The 25715-nt window shown below is 34.3% G+C and overlaps 1 protein-coding gene across 6 annotated transcripts in view; it reads right to left on the bottom strand.

Annotated features, from left to right (window-relative positions):
* The window catches only part of LOC114327196 (ATP-binding cassette sub-family C member 4), a 206232-nt gene that overhangs the window by 49884 nt on the left and 130633 nt on the right, over positions 1–25715 (bottom strand). For all 6 annotated transcript variants that reach the window (XM_028275727.1, XM_050660971.1, XM_028275730.2 and 3 more), the window contains 2 exons: positions 4152–4573; positions 16–172 (listed from right to left, as the gene is read on the bottom strand). In XM_028275727.1, the coding sequence (XP_028131528.1) occupies positions 16–172; positions 4152–4573 (579 nt within the window). The remainder of the gene's footprint in view (positions 1–15; positions 173–4151; positions 4574–25715) is intronic.

A 25715-nucleotide genomic window follows, 5' to 3' on the forward strand; every position in this document is an offset into this window, starting at 1 on the left:
TCACAAAATACTTACTTTCTGATGAATTCAATCAATTTGGCAAATGGTTTTTCCCATGTGTACATTTTAATAACCTGAATTCCTGAGATAATTTCGTTCATCAGTCTTATTCTTTCGTCAGTCTTTAAAGCTGTTTTTAATCTAAATTGCGAAGTCAATTTCGCCATATAAACTGAAACAAATACAAATTAGATGTAGATATATATTTTTTAGGAAACTGATTTATAATAGGAAAAAAATATGTTACTGTCTCAGGTTCTGGTATAGATCACAAACCATACATACTTATAGACGTTTCACGACCATGTTAATCTTTCGGATCGAATTAACGCCATCTCTTGATTGGAATGGGAACTAAAATGACAAATTTTAGTTACGTGAGCATTTCAAATTATAAATTTTGCGGGATTTTTGATGAAATTTCGCAGGAAATTAAAACAACAGAAAGACAGTTCAATGTTTTATTCCATATTTTACTGAAAACTTCAAATATTCCAATTTGTTTTCAAAATGCTAAACACTACTGCTATGTGTCACGTGAAAGCACTGATGTGTATCGACTTAAATGAAAATTTTTGAAAGAATCTTGTAGGATGATTGTTTAGTTAGATAAATACCTTATAATCTTTTACAAACTTCCAAAAGTATATAGGTCCGAAATGTTGATGACACACTTGCCTATTGGAATAAACTGTTTCAGGATCTATTATATTGTTTTTTTTAATGTGGAGAAACACAACATGGGATGATCAATGTAAACTAAAAATTCTACTCATAAAAATGGAGAGGAGGTTAATACACTTGATTAAAATTGTGATTAAATCTAATTAAAAACGTAACACCACTATAATAAAATAATTAAGCCACAAACTGTAAAATAAAAATTAATTTAATTGTCAACTGTCAGTTGTTAAATATGACAAGAGAATTGACTGACAGCGACATCTCTTGATTGGAATGGTAACTAATTTGCTGTCTTGACCTTGACAATTTACGTGAAACGTCTATGAGTATGTATGGTTTGTGGTATAGATGATCCCAAACCCTTTTTTCAGTGCGTCACAGATTATCGAATTCTCTCTAACGCATTACAGTTGGAAGTCACAGAAAAAACGTACCTCTGTGATTATTATAGATTGAACTTGAAATTATGTATTCCTTGGCGGGTATTTGCATATTAAAACGATACTTAAAGATGTATAATTGTTTGGCGATTACAATACTCTCAATACATAACCAATCAATGATGCGAATAAAGATAATTTGACACAAAAGTAATCGATTGTGATCGTATTTTCACAAATCATATGGTAAAATGACAATTTACAATTTCTAGGTTAGTATTTTTCAGCGACGTAAATATAAATATTTTATGTCATTGGTGTATTCGGACATTGTATAGAGAATTTTGATTATATTTATTTATTTTTACACTAAATATTTTAAATATTAATATTCTGGCAAATATTTGTATAAATATTGATGTTTATATAAAATTAAATATTCTGACAACTGTTAGTGTCAGATTTAACTAAAATGGCATGTGATGATTTGCGACATTCTTTGCATCTAATGCTCTGAAGAAGGACAAGACTGTCCTTCTGTCTGACTGTGACACCTTCGCCGTTCATGGCCTAATTGGTCTAATTGGGTTACGAACTGTTGTTCCATCCACAATATTCTCTAGATTTGACCCTTTACAACTTTTTCTTGTTACCAAATTTAAAAAAGTCATTCGACGATCACTTTAAGGCAAATGAGGAATTCATTGCCGCTACGGAAGCCTACTATGCATACATCGAGAAAACGATGTTAAAGTAATTAGAGCATCGCTGGGTGCAATTGGATCGAGCTAAAAGGAGACTATGTTCAGAAATAAATCACCACTTTTTCCAAAATTTTCGTTTTTCTGTTGTATATTAACTAGGTACATATCGGACCCCCTAGTATATTATTTTTCCAATGTGAAAAATTAAACAAATACATAATTATAAGAAAAGGCCATGTAAAAATGTGTTTAAATGTTTGCATGTGTATTAAAATGTTTGCATGTATACTAGGGTGGGCCGAAAAAAATTTTTATTTTTTTTTAAGTTGTAATACCGCGGAAAAGTTGCGAATTATAATTAGAAACAAAATAAAAAAAAATTTCAAAATCGGTTAATATCTTCCGGTCCCGCATTAGCCTTAAAGTTTGACTATTTTTTAAAAAAACTTCATTTTTCTTATTTTGTGGAAAAATTTTTTTTATATTTATTTTTTAACGTAATAGTTATTTATGCGTTGAGATAGACCCTAGGAACATTGTGTTTTAATTTGATTGTGATTACTGGATATCTTCCGGTCCCGCATAAGCTTTAAAATATGCCGAAATATTGAAATTTCAACATTTTTTCGTATTTTTGGAATTTGATAATTAATTGTTTTTTAAAAGTAATAGTAATCGTTTATATTCACACAAACCTATTGTAGGGAATTTAGGGGTTGAAAACTGGGATAATTCGAAGAATTGAATTATATTTAAGGAGGCCCGTCCAATGGGCAATTTGCCTGCTCCACTTTAATGAGCTGCCGTTCCGGCACCTCTTTGAACATCTAGATGGCAAAACAACCGGGCCTAGTACTTCAAGAGGACCAATCGGTGAAAAACTTGTTGCCTGTCAAAAACTGCCGGTAATTAACTTCCAGTCTATAGATTGTCAGATACCGGAGGTAGACAGAAAGGTTCTCAGCAAGGATCAACAGTACCTACTTGATATCTCCACTGCGATAAAATCTGAGACATGTAAAGGGGATTTATCTGTACGAGATCCCGGACACTTATCACACTCGAGGCGGTTGACCAAAGCAAATAGAACTTTGCGACTTTACATAAGTGAAGAAACCCCTCAAGTGAACTTCAAGAGCTAGTTTTGTTTATCTTGAAATCGTATATGCCAATGTGGTTTGCTATCCAAAAAGCAAAAACTTTACAGATGGTCCAAAGCTTGTTTACCAAGCAATTGAATCAACGAGATATTTGCCCGAGCCTTTGCTTGCTGTTATAAACCGAGTGATTGAGCGAAATGGTTATTTTTCCCACCCCGAAAATTTGATGTTGGCAATTATTGAGGACGACAATAAACTGATAGGACAGCTCGGACTTCGTCGAATTCTAAAGGCAAGGCAAATAGATTCAAAAAGGAAGAAAGTAAGGACATTCACACCGCCGAAAATCAACTTTGATGCTCAAGAGTACTCAGATTTTGTCAACTGGATGAACTGCGACTTATCTTCTCCCCCACTGTTGGCCAAGGTCAGTGATGAAGAGATAAAATCGTACATCAACAGTGACTCCATCCTTAACCGGAACATTAATTACAAGAAATTCCCAGTACACACACAGGCAGTTGAGCGTTGTGTGAAACTAGTGACGGAAGCTTCGGGCAGAGTTTGTGGCGCTGAAGCTAGAGACGGATTTATCAGAAGTACTCTATTGTCGCGATCAGCCATGCCAGACTTCGCCAGTAAATCAGATTTCAAAGTACCTTCTTCAGCTACAAAATAGAGGCAATAATGCAGACAATTAACTGATAATTGTATATTGTACTTTTTTTATAATAATACAGATATAAGTTGAACGGTTCTATGCTCGTTGTTATTTATAATCCCTATTATGTCACTCAGTCATAACTAAAAAAATTCAGCTTTTATAATTAGGCTTATTTAGCAAACAGAAATGTTTTTTAAAAAAATATCGTAACTGGAACGATTTAAAACTAATTAAACATAAGAAAAAAAATTCGTAAAAACTGTAAATTTCCAATATTTTGGCATATTTTGGAGCTTATGCGGGACCGGAAGATATCCAGTAATCACAATCAAATTAAAACACAATGTTCTAAGGGTCTATCTCAAAGCATAAATAACTATTACGTTAAAAAATAAATATAAAAAAAATTTTTTCACAAAATAAGAAAAATGAAGTTTTTTTTAAAAATAGTCAAACTTTGAGGCTAATGCGGGACAGGAAGATATTAACCGATTTTGAAAATTTTTTTTTATTTTGTTTCTAATTATAATTCGCAAGTTTTCCGCGGTATTACAACTTAAAAAAAATAAAAATTTTTTTCGGCCCACCCTAATGTATACTGTGACATATATTTACTTACCTTGTGCAGGAACAAAGCACAATAAGAACATACTTCCAGACAAACCAGTTATCCCGGTTTCCTTATAAAGCAAAATAGCACAAGCGATTCCAACACATGGTGATAACCACAAATAATGAATATGTTGTCCACTGTAGTCGAATCTTCCCACATCATTGGACAACAAATTGACCATCTGACCAACGGTGGTTTGCGACAAAGCTGTTTTGCTTAGTTTTAGGGCTTTTCTGTATATTAGAGCACATGCCGCTACTCTTATTTTCATTCCTAAAACCATAACTTTTAACTGATAGTGGTGTATGCTCACTACTTGAGCAAATGTGACAATAATTAAAGTAATGGCACAAACCACAATATTATCGCTTTTGGCGCCATCTTGGAAGTACGAGACCAGCTTTGATATCAAGAATGGTTGAGCTATCCTGGAAATAGAAGAAAAGTATTAAAACGTGCATAAACAAAAGTACATATTTGTTAACTATAGTCCGTCTCACCTTGATTTTACAGTATAAGGAACATAGGCAAAGCAGTGCTTATGAGAGTTTTTAGCGCGGTGATGCCGATTTTATCAAAAATAATTTGTAATCGAATATTAGAGAGATTAAATTAAAAGTGTTTTAAAAAGGCAACTCAAGTAGCACAATAAAAACATTTTATTTTTATTAAAGATGGTAAATTTTTATTGTGGTAAATAAGAAAATAATGGTTTTAAAGTTACTTTGTAGATGTACTGCCATAACTTTAAAACTGTTAAGCATTTGTCACTAGTTTTAAAGTATCTAATAAGAGTATCAAATAAGACTAATTAATCTTAATAGATCATTTGTCTCATTGTAGTTTTAAATTGGTTTCATCCTAGTTCACTCTAAAACTAATCAGTTTTATGAATAACTTCCGGACTGTTTGGTTTTATTAGATTCTAGTTTATGACTTTTTAGTTTTATTGCAGTTTTAAAGACTATGTTAATGTTACTAATAAAACCTTTTATTAAAACTATTTGATCTCAAGACTATTATGTCAGTAAATAATGCGCCTAAAAGCTATTTCATTAGTTTTCTTTAAAGTTTCTTTTTTTAAAGCAATTAGTAGGCTGTATTAAAACCTAACGCTCTTAACTGAATCAATTTGTTTCTCGTAAAGACTAAATTATGCTTTTTATTAGAAACAATAAAACTAAACTAATCCCCTCTTCTTTCATGTACAAAATGGTCGACCATTTGTTTTAGAGCGAAGCAGTGGTGTAGTGTGTTGTAAAAAGTGGAAGTACAGTTATTATGAAAGAAATGAGTCGCAAGTACTTAAGATATAAACTAACTGGTCATTTTAACAAAAGAATACAACACACACAGCAATACGACGCCTCAATTTTAGGTTAGATTCACAATAAAACCAAGTGGCATTATTGACAGAGGCATTAAAACTAAACGGCTTTAATTCCAAGGCAATCTTGCTTTTATGTAGGATATTATGCTCTTGGAAAGGTATAAAATAAATAGACTAAATAATTTTATTTTGTTTTCGGCCATATTGCTTTCTAGAGATGCTGAAAGCCATGATAGATTACAATATAAAGCTTACATAAAAAATATAAATAAGTGACTTACATAAATTCGATTTATTTTAACAGTAAAACATTAAAATTGTAGATAAAATTAATTTTCCTTTAAATTCATATTTTTCGGATCAAAAAATTTTTTTGTATTATTTTTTAATCGCCAAATATCAGAAATTTTAGGGCGCATGATTTATTTAGACCTATTTTTGTTAACATTATCAATCAAGTTGAATGCGCAAGTGTTTTTCTGTCTTGGCAGTCCGAAATAACCAAGTACATTTTATTATTTTACGGTTACAAATACGTATCTACCAATCATAACACATGTCAACATTTGTTGGTCTATATGGTGTATATGGTTTTAAAGATTCATTTTAATTTAGAGTTTATGTTTATAATAAGGTAAATTGTCTTTAAAAGTCTCCGTTTAAGAAACCTTTTTAAGTTCGCTATATAACTGCCTACCTTAAAGTGTCTTTTAACATGGTTTTAAAAGTACCTTCACGGTAGCTTTTAAACCAGTTGTATAAGAAAACAAAGTTTTAAGGAGGTTTTTATTTTTGGTTTTATTGACCACTTTCAGTGTGGGCCCTTTTAGACTGAAAGCAGTTTTATTGCAACCTTAAGGTTTACTTAAAAACCAAATGGTATTAATGGTAGTTTTATTCTACTGTTTTAAAGCATCCTTAGCATACTTAATAAACCCGTTCGGTGCTACTTGGGAATCTATAATTTTAGGATTCATATGCGTAATAACTGTAGTTTATCAAATAGACTTAAGAGGAAACAGTAGCGATCAACAGGTAGCAAAAACGCGTTCCAAGATTGCGGCTGTAATTTTGAATATTTTTTCGAGATATTTGGTACACGTATTCGTAATATAATAAATAATGGGGGTACAGAGCCCAATTTGAAAAATATATTAATATGTGGAAATTACTCTGTAATTAAATACAATATTAAAAAAACGAGCCTGTACCGCCATTAGGAAGAACGAAAAAGTACACTTTCTTCAAATAAACTTTTTTATCCGATGCCTAGATTTTGTCATTTTGGAACTACTAAAATTTTTTATTTCATTAGTAGTTCCAAAATGACACAAAATCTAGGCATCGGATAAAAAAGTTTATTTGAAGAAAGTGTATTTTTTTGTTCTTTTTAATGGCGGTTAAGGCTCGTTTTTTTAATATTGTATTTAATTACAGAGTAATTTCCACATATTAATATATTTTTCAAATTGGGCTCTGTACCGCCATTCTTTATTATATTACGAATACGTGTGCCAAATATCTCGAAAAAATATTCAAAATTACAGCCACAATCTTGGAACGCGTTTTCGCTACCTGTTGATCGCTACTGTTTCACCTGTCCAATAATAAAAATATTCAGATTTCATATTCGATATTGAACAGAATTATTTTATCACCCAGTAGACCGCACGAATTTATTTATTTTATATTCACGCACGTAGATTAATTAGTTTAGATACAAATTGGTCAATTATCAACAATATAATTTGGAAATGTCACGAAACTGCTGACAAAAGTAGAATTATTTACCTTAATTAGATATACAAATCACTGGGGACTAGCGTCACCTATGACCCAATTTAAGCTTATATAAAACTAGGCTCTTGGGCCTAGAAAGAGAGTTCTCATTCAGTCTTCAGCTAATCGCGTATCATTTATCAGTTACAGTGTTCGGCGGTTCTCCCGGGATTGAAATATATCCTTGTGTTCGTCTATATCAATAAACGTATTTATCGCTACTCACGTCTTTTACATCCTACGTACTTACACATGGTCCTTATCGAGAAAAAAAGGAGGCCTACAAGTACAGTCCACACCAATCGAAATCAGTAGCAAATAGACGACACTAGGCCTGGGAGAACAGAACCAGAGCGAAGCAGAAGCCGTATCCAGAAAAATAACGGTCAGAAGCCGTAACCAGAAAAATACAGGTCAGAAGCCGTATCCAGAAAAATACAGGTCAGAAGCCGTATCCAGAAAAATACAGGTCAGAAGCCGTATCCAGAAAACTACAGGTCAGAAGCCGTAACCAGAAAAATACAGGTCAGAAGCCGTATCCAGAAAACTACAGGTCAGAAGCCGTAACCAGAAAAATACAGGTCAGAAGCCGTATCCAGAAAACTACAGGTCAGAAGCCGTATCCAGAAAAATAACGGTCAGAAGCCGTAACCAGAAAAATACAGGTCAGAAGCCGTATCCAGAAAACTACAGGTCAGAAGCCGTAACCAGAAAAATACAGGTCAGAAGCCGTATCCAGAAAACTACAGGTCAGAAGCCGTAACCAGAAAAATACAGGTCAGAAGCCGTATCCAGAATACTACAGGTCAGAAGCCGTATCCAGAAAAATAACGGTCAGAAGCCGTAACCAGAAAAATACAGGTCAGAAGCCGTATCCAGAAAAATAACGGTCAGAAGCCGTAACCAGAAAAATACAGGTCAGAAGCCGTATCCAGAAAACTACAGGTCAGAAGCCGTATCCAGAAAAATACAGGTTAGAAGCCGTATCCAGAAAACTACAGGCCAGAAGCCGTATCCAGAAAAATACAGGTCAGAAGCCGTATCCAGAAGAGTTACTGCAGATCCAGAAAGAAAACTGCAGGTCAGAGGGCATATCCAGGTGCGCATGCAGAGCCAGTCCAGAAACATAAAAAAGAAAAAAAAACCGTAAGTTTTTGAACAAATTAACATTTTTCCAACTATTTCGTATCGTATAACGCAATATTCTTTCCAATTTTAAACCGAATTATTCGACCTATACATATTTACAAAAATTTTAGTGCATTCTATACAATAGTTGCCATTCAAATAAATTTAAATATTTACTAACTATTTACTCTTTTATTTTTGTTAACTATATTTGCCTATATTTATTTATTGATTCTAACTATATTTGCCTTATATATTAACTATACTTTGACTATATAATAATAATAAACGGTTAGCCCTACAAATATTTACTACCTACCTATTTCTTTATGTTACAAGTTGATAAAGAAAAAACATTATACCCTAATAATTTCATAGTGCTTGGTATTTCATTTACATAATTTTAGATCGCATTATTTTAAATACTCATCGTAATACAGAGGTTGTATTCTTATTATTCTATTTATAACTGTGCAACATAATACTTTGATTGACATTAACCCACATATAACACTGACCTACAGATAAATAAGCAAACCTCAGCAAGGTCTACAGAATTACTATTTACGATTCAGCAAAAGGTGAATCACAGTAAATTGAAAATATAAATAGTTACGAAAAAATACGGTAAAAACATTTATTACTGCATAAAATAGAAAGTACGTGGATTTAAACATGGAAGCGTTACAGAACAAGCAAGCTGAGCTTGGAGGAGAGATTTCTAAACAGGTGTCGTCTCTTAAGAGAGACCCTGGATCTCGCAAGAATCAACAATACATTAAAGAGCGTCAGGATAGATTAGAGGATTATTGGACAAGGTTTGGGCATAACCACGAGAAATTATTAGAAAGCGGAGTAACGAAAGACAAGTACTTCGAAACAAAATACTACGAGCAGGTTTTTAAGACATATATTGAGGGAAAAACCCTATTGGAAGAATATGGAAGAATATTGAAAAGAGGAAAGACAACAAAAGGAAAGGAGATACAAATAAGAAAACAAAAAATCGAGGATTTATTACAAGAATATGAACAGGAGTTGCAGTACGATGAAGAACTGCAAGCAGAATTGAAAGAACACATGGAGAAAATAAACACACTCATCATAGAAGCAACAGTAAATGATGAGCTAGACGTTATAGACAGTGACGAAGTAGAGAGGATAGATCAGCTAAGGAGGAAGGTCAGGGAAACGATAAAGAAAATGCGGCCTGCAATGCAACGACCAGACAGCACACAGAGAAGAGAGGGAGTAACATTACCGCAGGTAAAAATCCCTATGTATGAAGGAAGATATGAAACGTGGAGAACTTTCCACGATCTGTTTACAAAGGTAATACATGAAAACGAACAGTTGTCGAGAGCAGAGAAGATGCAGTACCTCAAAACACAAGTAAGAGGGGAAGCCCACAGGATGATACAACACTTGCACATATCCGAAGCCAACTACGAAGTGGCATGGAACATGTTAAAGGAAAGATATGAGAATCCGAGGATGATACTGTTTAAACTAATAGACAGGATGTTACTAGCACAGGAAGTAAAGGATTCTTCCGCTAGAGCACTGAAATCACTACATGACACCTTCCATGAGTGCCTGGAAGCCATAGGAGGGTTGGGAACAGACACGGAAGCGTGGAGCCCATTGATAGCGAGAATTAGCATAACAAAATGGGACAATGAGACAAGGAGACTATACGAAAACCACAGCGGAGACAGTAGAGAGATACCGACGTTCAAGTCAACACAAACGTTTCTACAGCGACGATTCCAAACACTGGAACTGCTGGAGTCAGAAAAGAGACAAGAGAAACAAGGAGGAACGGGTAAGAAAACAAGAATGGGTTGCGTGATATGCAACGGAGATCACGGAGTACCATACTGCAGAGAATTTCTGGAACTCAAGGTAAAAGACCGGAACAGGATAATACGAGAAAAAGAATGGTGTGCGAATTGTCTAGCACATAAGAAGGAGAAACAATGCTTTTCACAGGTTAGGTGCAAACACTGTGGCGGAGACCACCACCAAACGTTGCATTATGAAACAGGAAACACAGGCAACAGAAGAAACACAAATGAAACAAGAGGAGAACAAATACAGGAAAGAAATGGAAGAGAATCAAACAGTAGAAGAAACGGGTACCAATCGGACAGGTACAGAGGAGGAAATAATTATTCCAACAACGCCAGAGAACAAAATAACGGAAGACGAGACAATACGCAAGGGAACAATGGGCAAAGAAACAACAACACACAGCAAAGAGGACAGAACTCAGTTAACTGTGCAAGCCATAAGGAAGGTGAAGCATTACTAGCCACAGCAGTGGTACGCGTAAGGGATGCGAATGGAGAGCCTCACATAATGAGAGCATTGATCGACCAAGGGTCACAATGTGCATTTATAACGGAACAAGCGGCGACGGCGCTAGGAACAAAAAGGCAGCCAATACAGGCGACCATATCCGGAATAGGCTCGTCAGGGGAAAAGACAGCCAACTGGAGTATGAAACTATTGATCGGAAATCATTACGAAAGTGACTTCGAGATGGAAATAGAGGCACTGGTACTACCGAAAATAACAAGGGATTTACCGGAACAGGACATAGTCCTACAGGATTACAACGAGAAGAATGTGCTACTGGCAGACCCAAGATACTACAGGGTAGGAAAAATAGACTTATTGCTAGGAGTAAAAGAATATAGTTACATATTGACAGAAGGGATGCACAGAAGAAGTAATGGACTACTAAGTCAAAACACCAAACTAGGATGGATAATTTCGGGGATAGCGAAAGAAAGGGAGACTACTAAAGCAGAAGTATGCTGTATGATATCCAGACAAGAAATGGACATACAAATAAAGAAATTCTGGGAATTAGAAGAAGTGAATCAAGAAACAAGTTTATCAGTAGAAGAGCAAGAATGTGAAGAAATGTATCGTCAGACAGTAAAAAGAAATGAAGAAGGTAGATACGAAGTGAGAATTCCGTTTAAGGAAGACGTCACAAAGTTAGGAGAATCTAAGCAGCAGGCATTCGCCAGATTGATGCAACTTGAAAGGACGTTCACAAAAGACAAACAGTTAGAAACGAATTACAGACAATTCATGGAAGATTATGAAAACCAAGGTCATATGGCAATAGCGGAAGTCCAGGGAGGAGGTTACTACCTACCTCATCATCCAGTGAGAAAGGAGGACAGCACTACAACAAAAATAAGAGCCGTGTTTGATGCATCAAGTAAAAGCTCATCAACAGTAAGCCTAAATGATATTATGCACACGGGGCCAAAATTACAACAGGATTTGACAGATATACTATTGAGATGGAGATCCCATAAGGTAGCATACTCAGCGGATCTGGAGAAAATGTTTAGACAGATCAGAATGGCAGAAGAAGACCAAATGTATCAAAAAATACTCTGGAGAAAGAACACAAAGGATCCAGTGCAAGAATATAAATTGAAGACGGTGACATACGGCACGGCCGCAGCACCATTTTTAGCATTAAGAACAATATAACAGTTACAAGAGGATGAAGGAGGGAATTTCCCTACAGCAGCGAAAATAATAAAAGAAAACATGTATGTAGACGATATATTAGGAGGAGCGGAGACGTTAAAAGAGGCAGAAGCAGCCCAAAAGGAACTAATACAAATTTTTAAGAAAGGTGGATTTACACTTAGAAAATGGTTGAGCAACGAAGAAAAAATAATGGAGAACGTACCGGAAGAAATGAGCAATGTAGACTCAAAAGCATTCAAGCAAGAAGAAATACGAAAGACGTTAGGAATACATTGGTCACCCAAAGAAGATACAATCAGATTCAAGATAGAAATAACGACGACAAAGAAAATAACGAAAAGACACATACTGTCAGAAGTAGCAAAACTATATTACCCATTAGGATGGATAGCACCAGTAGTAATTCAGGCGAAAATGTTCATACAAGAACTTTGGGAGCAAAAGACCAGTTGGGACAAAGAATTAACTAGCGCGCAACAAAGCCGGTGGAAAGCATATCAGGCACAATTAATAAATCTTGAGAGAATAACATTATCCAGGTGGAACAATTTAAATAAAACAAACAGAGTAGAACTACATGGATTCGCAGATGCGTCTCTGAAAGGATATGGAGCGGTTATTTATTCTAGGGTATTAGACCCGGAAATTAAAACAAATCTATTGATAGCAAAATCTAAAGTCGCACCATTGAAAGGGAAAACGACATTACCAAGATTGGAATTGTGTGCCGCGGTACTATTAGCAAATTTAATGAAGAAAACCCTACAAGCATTGAACAGGGAGAACATGGCAATATATGCATGGTCGGACTCAACAATAACCCTGGCTTGGATAAAGGGATCATCAAAAAGATGGAAAATGTTCGTCGCCAACAGAGTAGAGGAGATAAAAGGAGTTATAGCACCAGAAAATTGGCATAAAGTGGATACGAAAGAAAACCCAGCGGACATCCTCTCACGTGGAAGTACCGCTTCAGAGTTATTAGAAGCAGAGTTATGGTGGAAGGGACCAACTTGGCTAACGAGTAAAAAAGCACTGAGGTTACCGGCAGAGGATATACCTGAAACAAATGAGGAGGAAGTCAAAACGAAAGTAACGACGCACATGGTAACGATAAAGGAAGATATATGCGAGAGATTCTCGAATTTAGAAAAAATGAGAAGAGTGGTATCATATTGTATGAGATTTGCAAACAACTGCAAAAAGAAGGACAAAACTCAAGGACAACTTACAGTCCGAGAATTAGAGGAAACATTGTTAAAAGTGATAAAACTCACACAAATTAACAACTTCAAGCTAGAAATAAATAAACTGGAAAAGAAACAGCAACTAGACAGGAAAAACAAATTAGCATCATTGGTACCGTTCCTGGATAAACAAGGGATTCTAAGAGTCACCGGAAGGCTAAGGCACACGAAGCTACAGTACGCGGAAAAACATCCTATAATTTTACCTAAGGACAGCGCATTAACAAAGTTAATTATATCGGACAGTCATACAAAAAATCTACATAGCGGACTACAAGAGACATTACAATACATAAAGAGGAAATATTGGATAATAAACGGAAGAAGAACCGTGAAAAGTCAGTTAACTAAATGTATAAAGTGTAGGAGGTATAAAGGACAAGTAGCACAACAGTTAATGGGAGACCTGCCGGAGGACAGAGTGAACCCGAGTCATCCTTTCACGAATACAGGGATAGATTACGCCGGGCCGATAAAAATAAGTACTACGAAAGGCAGAGGACAAAGGAGTTATAAAGGATACATTGCAGTATTTGTGTGTCTGTCAACAAAGGCAGTACATCTTGAGGTAGTAAGTGATATGTCTACAGATGCATTTATTGCGGCGTTCAAAAGATTTACGGCACGCAGAGGACAGTGCGTCAACATTTACAGTGATAACGGAACCACATTCGTAGGAACGGCAAACTTACTAAAAAAAGAAAATCAAAACCTAGAGGACGAGATAAAACAAGGATTAATTGCACTAGGCACCCAGTGGCACGTCATACCTGCATATGCGCCACACTTCGGAGGATTGTGGGAAAGCGCCGTGCGAATAATGAAATATCATCTGAAAAGAATCATAGGGGAAACAGTACTGACATATGAAGAACTGAGTACGGTGCTAACACAAATAGAAGCCTGTATGAATTCGAGACCATTATGTGAATCATCAGAAGACCCAGAAGGAAAAATAGCAATCACACCAGCTCACTTCCTTATAGGGAAAGAAATTGTATCACCGAATCGGGAAGAAGAGCTCACGACGTACTTGAAGATGCCAGCAAGGTGGCGAATATTGGAAAAAATAAAAAGGGATTTCTGGAAGATTTGGAGGCAAGAGTACCTGCAACAGTTACAACAAAGGAATAAATGGCATAAAACACCCCCAAACATAAAAAAAGAAGAAATAGTCATAATTAAGGAAGAGGATACACCTCCAGGTAGATGGCCACTAGCAAGGGTAATAGAAACACACCCTGGAGCGGAGGGATTAACCAGAGTAGTGTCAGTGAGAAAGGCAAACGGGAAAATAACAAAAAGACCTATACATAAGCTGATAAAATTAGAAGAAGAGAAACAGGAAAAACCAAAGAATTCATCAGGATCAAGATGGAAGAAAATATTAATCGCAATAATGTTTTTAACACTATTGAAACCCATGAATGCAGAACTGTATAAAATATATAATCCGGAACCAGGGTTATTTACTGAAGACCTTGGAGAGGTTTACATAGATCGAGGAACATTCCGAATAAAAGTGCTAATCGAAAAAGGAAGAGTTCAAAAGGAGCATCAACTGATAGGAAGTATGATACAAGGCATACGGGATCTGTGCCAAGAGACAAAAATCGTAAATTGTAAGGAGATAATAGGGAAGTTAGAGGAAGGACAAAGGAAGGCGGAGTCAATAAGTGAAGCGTTGACAGTAGAAATAAAAGGAAGAGAAAAAAGAGGAATATTAGGCACAATATTAACCTCCATATTTGGAGTGAACGACGAAGCCTATAGTGACATTGAGACACTAGACAAAAACCAGAGAGAATTAATAAAGGGGTCACAGCATCAGGCAAAGATAATGTTAGAGACAATAACGTCAATAAACCACACGGAGATGAGGATAAATGAACAGATGAACAAGTTTAACAAAGCACTATTCACAGGCCTACAAGAAATATCAAAAGGGCTCAATGAAGTAGAAGACAAAGCATTAAGACTAGAAACCGAATATAGCACGTTACGAATACAAACCATAGCATTACAAGTTACGGAGTTCATAACCGAATATATTCAATTTTACGAGGGAATATTAAACCTGCACTACAACCACGGCCATTTCGTTGATATAATAAAGCCGGGTCAAATAACCAAGTTAATAGAAAGAGCGGGGAAGATACTACCACAAGGAGTGGAAATACGACGACAACCCATTATAGAAACAGAGGTCAGCCATGACGACAAGTATATAAAGGTCATCGGCTACTTCATAGTGACAGGGAGAAATAATTACAGCATGCTCAAGATCACCGCGATACCACTTAAGGTCGAGGGGTCAGTATTGCATTCGTTTGTCGCCCCAAGAAATCTACTGATTGTAGATTATAACACTCTCCACTACTTCGAATTGACCGCAGAAGATAAAGCAAGATGCTTACAGCTGGCACGGGCACAGATAGCGTGCTCTCCAACGGCCGTAATGAACATGGATACCAAACCAAACTGTATACTGGAAGAAATTTATGAGCGATCTAAGAATAGCACATGTCCAGTGGTTACCCGGGCAATACATCAAGCTCAGTGGAGTAAGATGGGTACACCCAACCTTTGGTTAATAATCACACCGATTCCGATACACCTGTCCATTATCTGTGATGGAAATCGGAACGAAAGAGTTCTGGAGCGAGTCTCATTTCTGAAACTCTCGCCCCGATGCATCGCCCAAACGAAAAACATTACATTACTCCCCACTAGCAGCGGGGTGGAGACAGCGATAACCAGCTACCTGAAGACTCCGATCACTCCTGTAGCGCAGTTGCTGACGATGCCAAGACATCTGTTAAATACGATTCAACCCACACACATTAACACACAAGGCGATGAATTCCGTACTATACTATTGGACGAAGAAAGTCTGGAGCAAGAAGTAGCGCATACGCCCTGGCGAAAGATACATGAGCCACATTGGACTTATTTAACGGCCACCGGGGTCATTACTTCGATTGTGGTGATTGGTCTGCTCATATTGTGGAGATACTGTCCTGGTATACGAAAATGTCGCTCAGGCAAAGCACTTAGGCAGACACCCGACCACGAGGTAACTTCTTTAGCTCGTAACCGGAAAGACGCCTTCCCGTCGACTTCCAAAGCCGACATCCCCCTCAACACTTTTTCATCTAGTAGTCCCAATTTTGATCTAAATATAGAGTCGGACGGTGAAAGCTAAGTTAACAGTTGGAAAAATATTGATTATTCTTAAACTACTTATTAATAAATTATGTATGTTGTCATATTGGAGATATGGTTGTTATATTTTATATTTATGTTATACTTGTAAACCTCGAACACTGATAATTGGGACAGCTTCCGGCGAGCAGTATGTCCAATAATAAATATTCAGATTTCATATTCGATATTGAACAGAATTATTTTATCACCCAGTAGACCGCACGAATTTATTTATTTTATATTCACGCACGTAGATTAATTAGTTTAGATACAAATTGGTCAATTATCAACAATATAATTTGGAAATGTCACGAAACTGCTGACAAAAGTAGAATTATTTACCTTAATTAGATATACAAATCACGGGGGACTAGCGTCACCTATGACCCAATTTAAGCTTATATAAAACTAGGCTCTTGGGCCTAGAAAGAGAGTTCTCATTCAGTCTTCAGCTAATCGCGTATCATTTATCAGTTACAGTGTTCGGCGGTGCTCCCGGGATTGAAATATATCCTTGTGTTCGTCTATATCAATAAACGCATTTATCGCTACTCACGTGTTTTACATCCTACGTATTTACACACACCTTAAAGGCATATGAATCCTAAAATTTTTGTAGATTGACTTTCTAAAACAGTTTTAATTTAATGTCTCTAATGTTCGATTACAAATTCTTTTTAGTCGAGGAAATGAAGTATTTTGGCTCGCAATTTTTTCGTCCAGCATGGATTTACTTGAAATTTTCACAGAAAGTAGAGAATAGTCCAGTGGCGGCTCGTACCACTTTAAGAAGGTAGTGCCAGAACTCGGGCGCCAAACTTTTGAGTGACGGATTCACGATATTGTCAAAAAAAGGTATACTGACAACAAAAACTAAAAAAAAATATGCGCGGATACTTTTATCTTATGTATCTTAAGTTTATTGATCTGAGGTGCCAAGCAATTGTCCAACATTGATCAAAACCGTTCCGTAAATTAATTAATATGTAATAAAAACCCCTTAACCTACTACAAGCATTTACTTCTGATAGTGATAGTGCTAGAAAATTGTTATTACGATTTAGTCTCTATTTACCAATTTATAAAAATAATACTATTTCATTATTCACACACATGCACAAATTTTTGTAATGTCACTTTTAAAGTTTACGATATATGAAGTTCATTCTTCTATTTTTTTGTTGCAAAGTTTTTAATGAGTTTATAATTAAAATTATCAATACAATTTACAAAATGCTTTTCTGCAGATAGCATACCTAAATCACTATGTTTTAACATCGAAAAACAGCGTTCTGCTTCAGATGTTGATATAGGAATGGTAACTAAAATACTTAAAAGTTTAACAGTTTCTTTAAATGTGCTTTTTAAACCTTCCCTCTACAATAAAACCGATAGCGAAACAGCCCCAAAGGTAGTACTTAATTCGTCTCGCTAATACAGTACCTACTTCTAATCCAGTTTTAAACCGAGTTTTGCTTAAAAATTAAAATTGTCTCCATGTTTCATTAAGAAATGATTCGAAAAACTGATGCTTATACGCAGAAAATTTCTCCGACATAAATAAATTAGAAGAAACTAAATATCCGGAGAAGGGAGGCCTTTGAAAGGTCTGGGACTTTGAATAATACGAACCTTTAAGTCGTTGTCTAATTTGGCGCTAAAATTGACCAGCTCCTTAAATATGCCTCTATTTTCTGAATTTTCTTTTTCGTCGTGACTTCTTAAAGCTAACTCGAAAGCTCCACAACACCTTATAACATTTGTAGTTTTTTTTTTCTAACGAAAAACCACCAAAAAAATTTTTTAAGATACTAATTTTCATTGTCAATTAATAAATTAAACTTGAGAAATAATCAAAATATTATCAAAATACCCACGATCATGATGTACTAAAAGTTTAGTTATAAATACAAAAACTTTTTAACAGAAAATATACATAATAAAGCGACAAACCAGCACGTAAAGAAACTCAAAATAAATAGACCTGGCATCATACCCTCGTGCCTGGCACAGAGATTCTAATTTTAAGGTATACTAATAGTCCAATATAGCTCTTCCTCTGTCACTTACATAGAATGCTCGTAAAATCTTTCTCTCTTTAGTCGTGCCAGTACTGACTTCGGCACGAAGGAGATTCTCCTGTCGAATACTCTCCGCTGTCGGCAGGGATTGTATTACGCCCATAGTTGCCATATTTTATATAATTTATGAAGATCAAAAGAAATACACGCAAAAAAATTAACAGGAATTAAAAAGTTTTGAAGATAAAAAATATGTTTCTGCATAGTTAGCAAGGTAGTGCCATGGCTCTGTGGCACTACCTCGCGGGCCGCCACTGGAATAGTCCAAGGATAATTTTCTATATCATGCCGCTGTACGCTAAAACCTTGGGGCTGGTTGCCACCCTATCTCGGGGGATTGGAATTTTTTATTAAATTTTAATCATGGAAATCGGTGTAAAACGTAATTCTAAGCAAAAAATGTGTTTCACACTAATATTTTTCGAGTTATTCGCGGTTCAAGTTTTCGACGAAAAAATCCACTTTTTTAGAGAGGTTTTTGAGAATTATTAAAAACTATAGCTATCGAAATTATGTCTTTTGGTAATACAAACCAAATTCTTTTTCTATAATATTTTTCCGACAAGTACAAACCGAGATACAGCATGTTAAAGGTTAGCTTTTTTCGTCAAATATATAATTTGAAATATTCAAAGCCAAATAACGGGATAATTTTGGATTTTCGAGGAAAACTTGGATAATATTTTTTCAATGATACAATTAGACCTTTCAAAAGAAAACAAACAAAAAGTTTCTAGCATAAAAATTGAGTGACTTATGATCAAAAAAGTTCGGTACCTGCTTTTCTTTATGAAAAATCGGTGAAATCGACCCCTAACTACCGTCCTAATTAAAAATTTGTCTTCACCTTTCTGTAATTCCTTTTATATTTGTATTATCAATACATCCAAGAAGTTTGACCCATTTAAAAGGCCTAATTTTAGAAAAATTTGAGTTTAAAAAAAACTGATTTTTTGCAATTTCGTATTTTTCACCATTTTCTTCAAAATATCTCCGAAAATACTAGAGATACGAAAAAAATGAGAGATTACTAAATTGTGTCTTTTTTTATAGCTAAAATTTCTTTATGCATAGATTTTCATTACAGTGAAAATATAGTGAGATATAGCTGTTTAAAACCTCTATTTACGAGCAAACATCCCCTTATCGAGCCTTTTAAACCCACCCCAGTTAAAAACTAACGGATCTTATGGAATTTAATTTACATAGTTTTATAGCTCTTTTAAAATCCTACAAAATTATTTTTGAAAAGACTTGTTACCGCCAAAAATAAAGGAGCTATGATTATAGAACAATTTTTGTTTCGAAAAATTAGAATAGTCCGCTTATTTTCAATGTATATAATACCACAGAACTAGTTCCTATACTGGAAGGTGACTAAAAAACTATTCGTATTTGTATTTGTACATATTTGTAAATTCGTATTTTTGTGTAAATAAATGTTTTTGTAATTCTTTAATTCTACTGTTTTTTTTCTGTATAAATCTATTAAATTATCTACATACTTATAAAAATTGCAATGTTATTAAGGGTGGTTTTTTAGGGTTGAAATATGATATTGTATCCTTTAGCATAAAACAATCATTATTTAACGAATTAAAACAAAATTTTATCCATATTAAAGTTTATAATGATTTTATATCATTTTTGACAATAAGGGGTAGTTTACACCCCTAAAAATAATCTACGCCCTTGAGCATGATACAGAATATGAAGTACAGAGTACAGGGTGAGATGATCCTAATCTCAAATTTTTGTGTAAATCGATGTAAGCCGAAATTATTATTTTAGGATAAGTCAATTTTTTATATATAGTTTGAACAAGGGTGGTTGTAAGGGTTGAAATATTACGATATTATATCTTAAAGCATAAAACAATCATTATGTAAGTAATAAGAATGAAATGTTGACATTATTAAAGTTTAAAATGTTATTTTATAATATTTTACAATTGGGGGTAGTTTTCACCCTTAAAAAACCAAAAGCGTACAACGGCTCAACATAGAAAATGAATTAGAGGGTGAAATGAGCATAATCCCAAATTTTTGTATAAATCGATGCTGGACGAAAAAATTGCGAGGTTTTGCCATTTTTTCAGTTTTATTTCCTCGACTATTTTGATAATATCACCGAGCTAAAAACGACCATAAGAACTGCTTTGCCTATGTTCCTTATACTGTAAAGTCAAGTGAGACGGACTATAGAGTCCTTTGAAATATTAATATCGCTGGGCATATTTAAAAGGACATTTAAATATTGTTCTGTCGCTATTTGCTTGTTGCAGAATAATGCATAGCATAACATCGAAGACCACTGGAATTAGATCGAAACCATTCTGCAAGAAACAACAAAAAATTATAAAATTATTAATAAACGCAAACAACAATGGATGGCTGATGAAATAATAAGACTAGTGGACAACAGGCGAAAAAAAAAAAAAAAATTAAAAACACTTAAGAATATAGCAAAATCGATAAAGAAATCAGAAGAAAAATCTGGGATGCAAAGAAAAAATGGCACAGCAGCACATTTATTGAAATAGACTGCAGAGAGGGAATGACAAATTTAATGTGTACAAAAAGGTATAAGAAATAACTGGATCATATAGGTCAACTGCAAGTACTTTACTTGATAAACAAAGAAATATTATAGTCAGTAATCAAGACAGACTGGAGAGGTGAAAAGAATATATTGAGGAACTGTTTGATGACGATAGAACATAAATTTAAATCGAAAATACACCGACCGGTCCAAACAACCTTCGATGAAATGGGAAGAGCTATAAAATTTCTAAAAAATAAGAAAGCAACCGGTCTAGATAAAATTTCCATTCAAATAATCAAGCTATTCGACGATTAAGGTAATCATTCTCTTTTAAGTCTATTCAATAAAATATACCAACAGACTGGCAACCGTCAACATTTGTAAAGATACGAAAAAAAAAATAAATAAATACCAAATAGTGTAGCGAAGGCCTGCGACTCGATACCTGGAATCTAGTACTCTAGCACTCTACAGAAGCACTCTACAAAAACCGCTATCAAAACGGACAATATAATATATGCAGTTCATTTAAGACGACAAACGGACTACTACAGGGCTGCTGCACATCTCTTACCTTATTCAAAATATTCCTTGAAAAAAACCCTGAAATCATGGAAAATAAAGTGCGAAAGAATGGGCATACGAAGTTTTGCTGACGACCAAAATAGTGATCGCACAAGATGCAGATACCTCAGCTTTATGATGAGAAAACTTAAATAGGAATATACAAAGAATGTAGATACAGATATAAAATAGCTGGAAACAGAAGACTGTAAACAAATTAAAGACACAGACAAGTACAGGTATTTAGGTTTCATAATATCAAATAAAGGAACAATTGAAGAAAATATAAAAAATAGGCTAAGACAAACAAGAGACTGCATACGAAAATTTAACCCAGTACTGTGGGATAAAAAAAATATCAGTATAAAAACAAACATAAGAATATACAGGGTGTAACAAAAATACAGGTCATAAATTAAATCACATATTCTGGGACTAAAAATAGTTCGATTGAACCTAACTTACCTTAGCACAAATGTGCACATAAAAAAAGTTACAGCCCTTTGAAGTTACAAAATGAAAATTGATTTTTTCCAATATATCGAAAACTATTATAGATTTTTTATTGAAAATGGACAAGTGGCATTCTTATGGCAGTAGCATCTTAAGAAAAAATTATAGTGAAATTTGGACACAAATTTGGTTAATTAAAATATTATTGTATACCATTAGTTAAACACGATGTTTTTAAGACTTTTTTGGCCCTTAGTACTCTTTCGAAAAATCAGTTTTTATCGAGATATTTTGAATATTTGTCAAATCCACCATATATTTGTATATGGTTAAGTACGATTATGGAGACTTGGTAATAATATGAAAATTTATTTTTCTACGAGCGTGCAAAAATGTCTACATTCGCGCACGCGTTTTAGTTTAGAAAGTTTTACTTTTCCGCACGCGTGTTACTTTTCCGCACGCGTTTTACTTTTCCACAAACGTTTTACTTTCCCGCACGGGTGTTAATTTAGATATGTTAATATCGTCGCACTAGAACAATACTAGGATATCTTCAAATATTTGACTTTTGAGTTATCTGCTCTATCTGATGTAAAATTTCATAAGCTATCTGGAGAGATACTAAGATCTGTTCAATCGGCTGCCTTGTGGTGTTTATGAGCAATATCCTAATATTGCTCTAGTTGATTTGTTGGAAATACCTGGGTTAAAAGGAAGATATCTTAAAATACCTTTTTATTATCCGATTAATATTTGCCTTTTCTAATCATAGTTGTGGTGAAATACCCGACACCCCCGCATGTCTTAGTCTAGCCCCACATCTGCATTATGATTTTTTTAACATTGTGTTTTTAAGTTGTCTTAATATTTTACTAGCAAACTTTTCCCACTATTTCACGGAGTGTGGCAAGGAAAATTTTAAATTAACCTGTTTTTTTTAAGTTGTCTGTATATTTCCCTAACTAAGCTTCAAAAATAAGGATTATTTAAGTAAATTTCCGAGTATATCCCCACGCTCATCTACGAATTCGTGGATGAGTCAGTGAGTTACAGTAAAGCTGTTCACTTTCACTGGTCAGTTCAAGTTGCTCTCCGACTGCAATATGTACTAAAGTGCGGATGCTAGAAGTTATTTTTTAAATTCGTTCGGAAAACACGTGTCTTCTGTTTATTAAAATGTATTCGGTGTCTGAGCGGACAAAAAAATACTCAGAAATTTTAAAATCATCGATGCATCATTAGTAAGGAAGAATTCCTGCATAGAGTCTACCAAAAAAAGAGCTTTACTGAGTGGACCTATTTCAACTCCACAGGAAATGACAATGATCATAAAATTAGCAAAAAAAGCAGGAAAGACTTACATGGTTAATAATATTCAATGTTCTGATATTTTAGATTGGAAAAAGTTTAGCATGAATTTTGCAAGTTTTTCTAAAAATTCAATTGGAGAGAAAATACTCTGGAGCAATATTAAGGTACTGCGAGTGACCAAAGAAAGTCCAAATATTATTTTCTACAAGGAAACTTTTGGTACCGATCCATTTAAACAAATTAACGTTCGAATGAATGAAGTTGACAACATTGCTCCAGCTTATATGGAACGCCCTAAAATTCCCTTTAAGGAAAAAGAAGATCTTTTAAGTTTAATCCGACATATTTCTGCTGAACATCACGATTTTTCAAAAATCTAAAATCGTATAAGAAAGGTCAAAAACAAGATCAAGAAGTTAGCGATTAAAAAATGTTCGCGGAAATTTTTTTTTCAATTTATTATTGTTTATTGAGTGGAATTTTAGTATAAATGATTTAACCAGTTGATAATATTTGATTTCATTTTATAAATTTATGTAATAATATTATGTTTGCTATTTCTTGAAGTTTCAGTAAAAAATAAAAAATTACAACACCTACTACATTTTTTTGCGAATAATTGTGTAAAGATAACTTGAAAAATCAATGAAACAAGACAAAGTGGTCAAATGCGTCAAAAAATAGTGTAACAGTGGGATATTTTTAAATGCTAATAATAGTAACAAAATTAATTGTTGAAATATAGAATTGGTGAAATACTAGGATAAGCTGAAGAAAAATAAAGATATTTTTAAAGAATATTACAAAAAATAAATACAATACTAGGACAACTTCAACACTTAGCAAAGATAAATTGTATATATCAAAAATTTTTAAAATGTAAGAGGAGGACATGTTACAAAATCTTAGTTTATTCTCTTTTTTTAGTAGTTCAAATTTTCAGTTGAACTCTAAACACAATCAAGAACAAATAGGGCACCATAACATTTAAGAAACAATGCAATAAACTGATATAAAATATTTTTTCCGCAAATCGCCAGGAAATTTTGACATTCCTGTCAAAATTTCTTGAAGAAAAAGTCAGGACTTCCTTACTGTAAGGAAATGTCATTTCCTTACTGTAAGGAAATGATATTTCCGTACAGTTGTTAGTGTTCTACATAAATGATAATTCAACCTCAATACGTTTCCATAGTAACCCAAGTAATTTTATTAGGAATTTCAAAGCACCATTTATTTGGGAATAAAATTATCGCGTTTTTTTTAAATCAATCAATATCTGTCGAATTTTAAACGATTTGCGGAAAAATAGTATGTTTACCTCGTAGGAAAAGCCACATTCCTGGACTCTGTGTTGCTAAGTCTCGGCTTGCGCCTCGACTTAGCAATCTTCACAATCGTCCAGGAATGTTAAGCTTTTCCTACCCGGTAAACAATGTACTATTTCCGCAAATCGCCAGGAAATTTTGACGTTCCTGTCAAAATTTCTTGAAGAAAAAGTCAGGACTTCCTTACTGTAAGGAAATGTCATTTCCTTACTGTAAGGAAATGATATTTCCGTACAGTTGTTAGTGTTCTACATAAATGATAATTCAACCTCAATACGTTTCCATAGTAACCCAAGTAATTTTATTAGGAATTTCAAAGCACCATTTATTTGGGAATAAAATTATCGCGTTTTTTTTAAATCAATCAATATCTGTCGAATTTTAAACGATTTGCGGAAAAATAGTATGTTTACCTCGTAGGAAAAGCCACATTCCTGGACTCTGTGTTGCTAAGTCTCGGCTTGCGCCTCGACTTAGCAATCTTCACAGTCGTCCAGGAATGTTAAGCTTTTCCTACCCGGTAAACAATGTACTATTATTTCATACTTTCTATGGAGGAAATTTAAAACTCAATTTACTCGAAACTATATTTTTTAAGTTTTCTTAGTATTGTTCTAGTACGACGATATGGCCTTAAAGTAATTATAATACATGTAATAAACTAATATTTAGATATTATTTACTAATTTATTTCAAATATATCTTATTGTGTTCATGTTTTAATGAAATTAACGTGAGAATTCGATGAAATAAAATAATTTTGACATAATATTCGAAAATCAAATCAGTAGACAATAACAGTGGTTTTGAATCGTCGTCATGGAAACCAAGATCGTCGTCATGCTAACCAATTATGCTGAAAGTTTGGTTTTGACAACCTTGTCAAAGAATTAATTTGTGTATGGATTTTCATATTAATTAAATTAATTGATTAAGATTTGGTCATTTTTTAAAAACTCGTAGAAAAAATATTGTTCCTAACGCTTGCAGAAAGTCTCTTTTCCGCACTCGACTGCTTGCCGAACTCCCGCTTCGTGTCGTTCGGCAAACTGCAGTCGCGTGCGGAAAAGTAT

This window comes from Diabrotica virgifera, chromosome 9 (genome assembly GCF_917563875.1).
Source record: "Diabrotica virgifera virgifera chromosome 9, PGI_DIABVI_V3a".
Lineage (NCBI taxonomy): Eukaryota > Metazoa > Arthropoda > Insecta > Coleoptera > Chrysomelidae > Diabrotica > Diabrotica virgifera.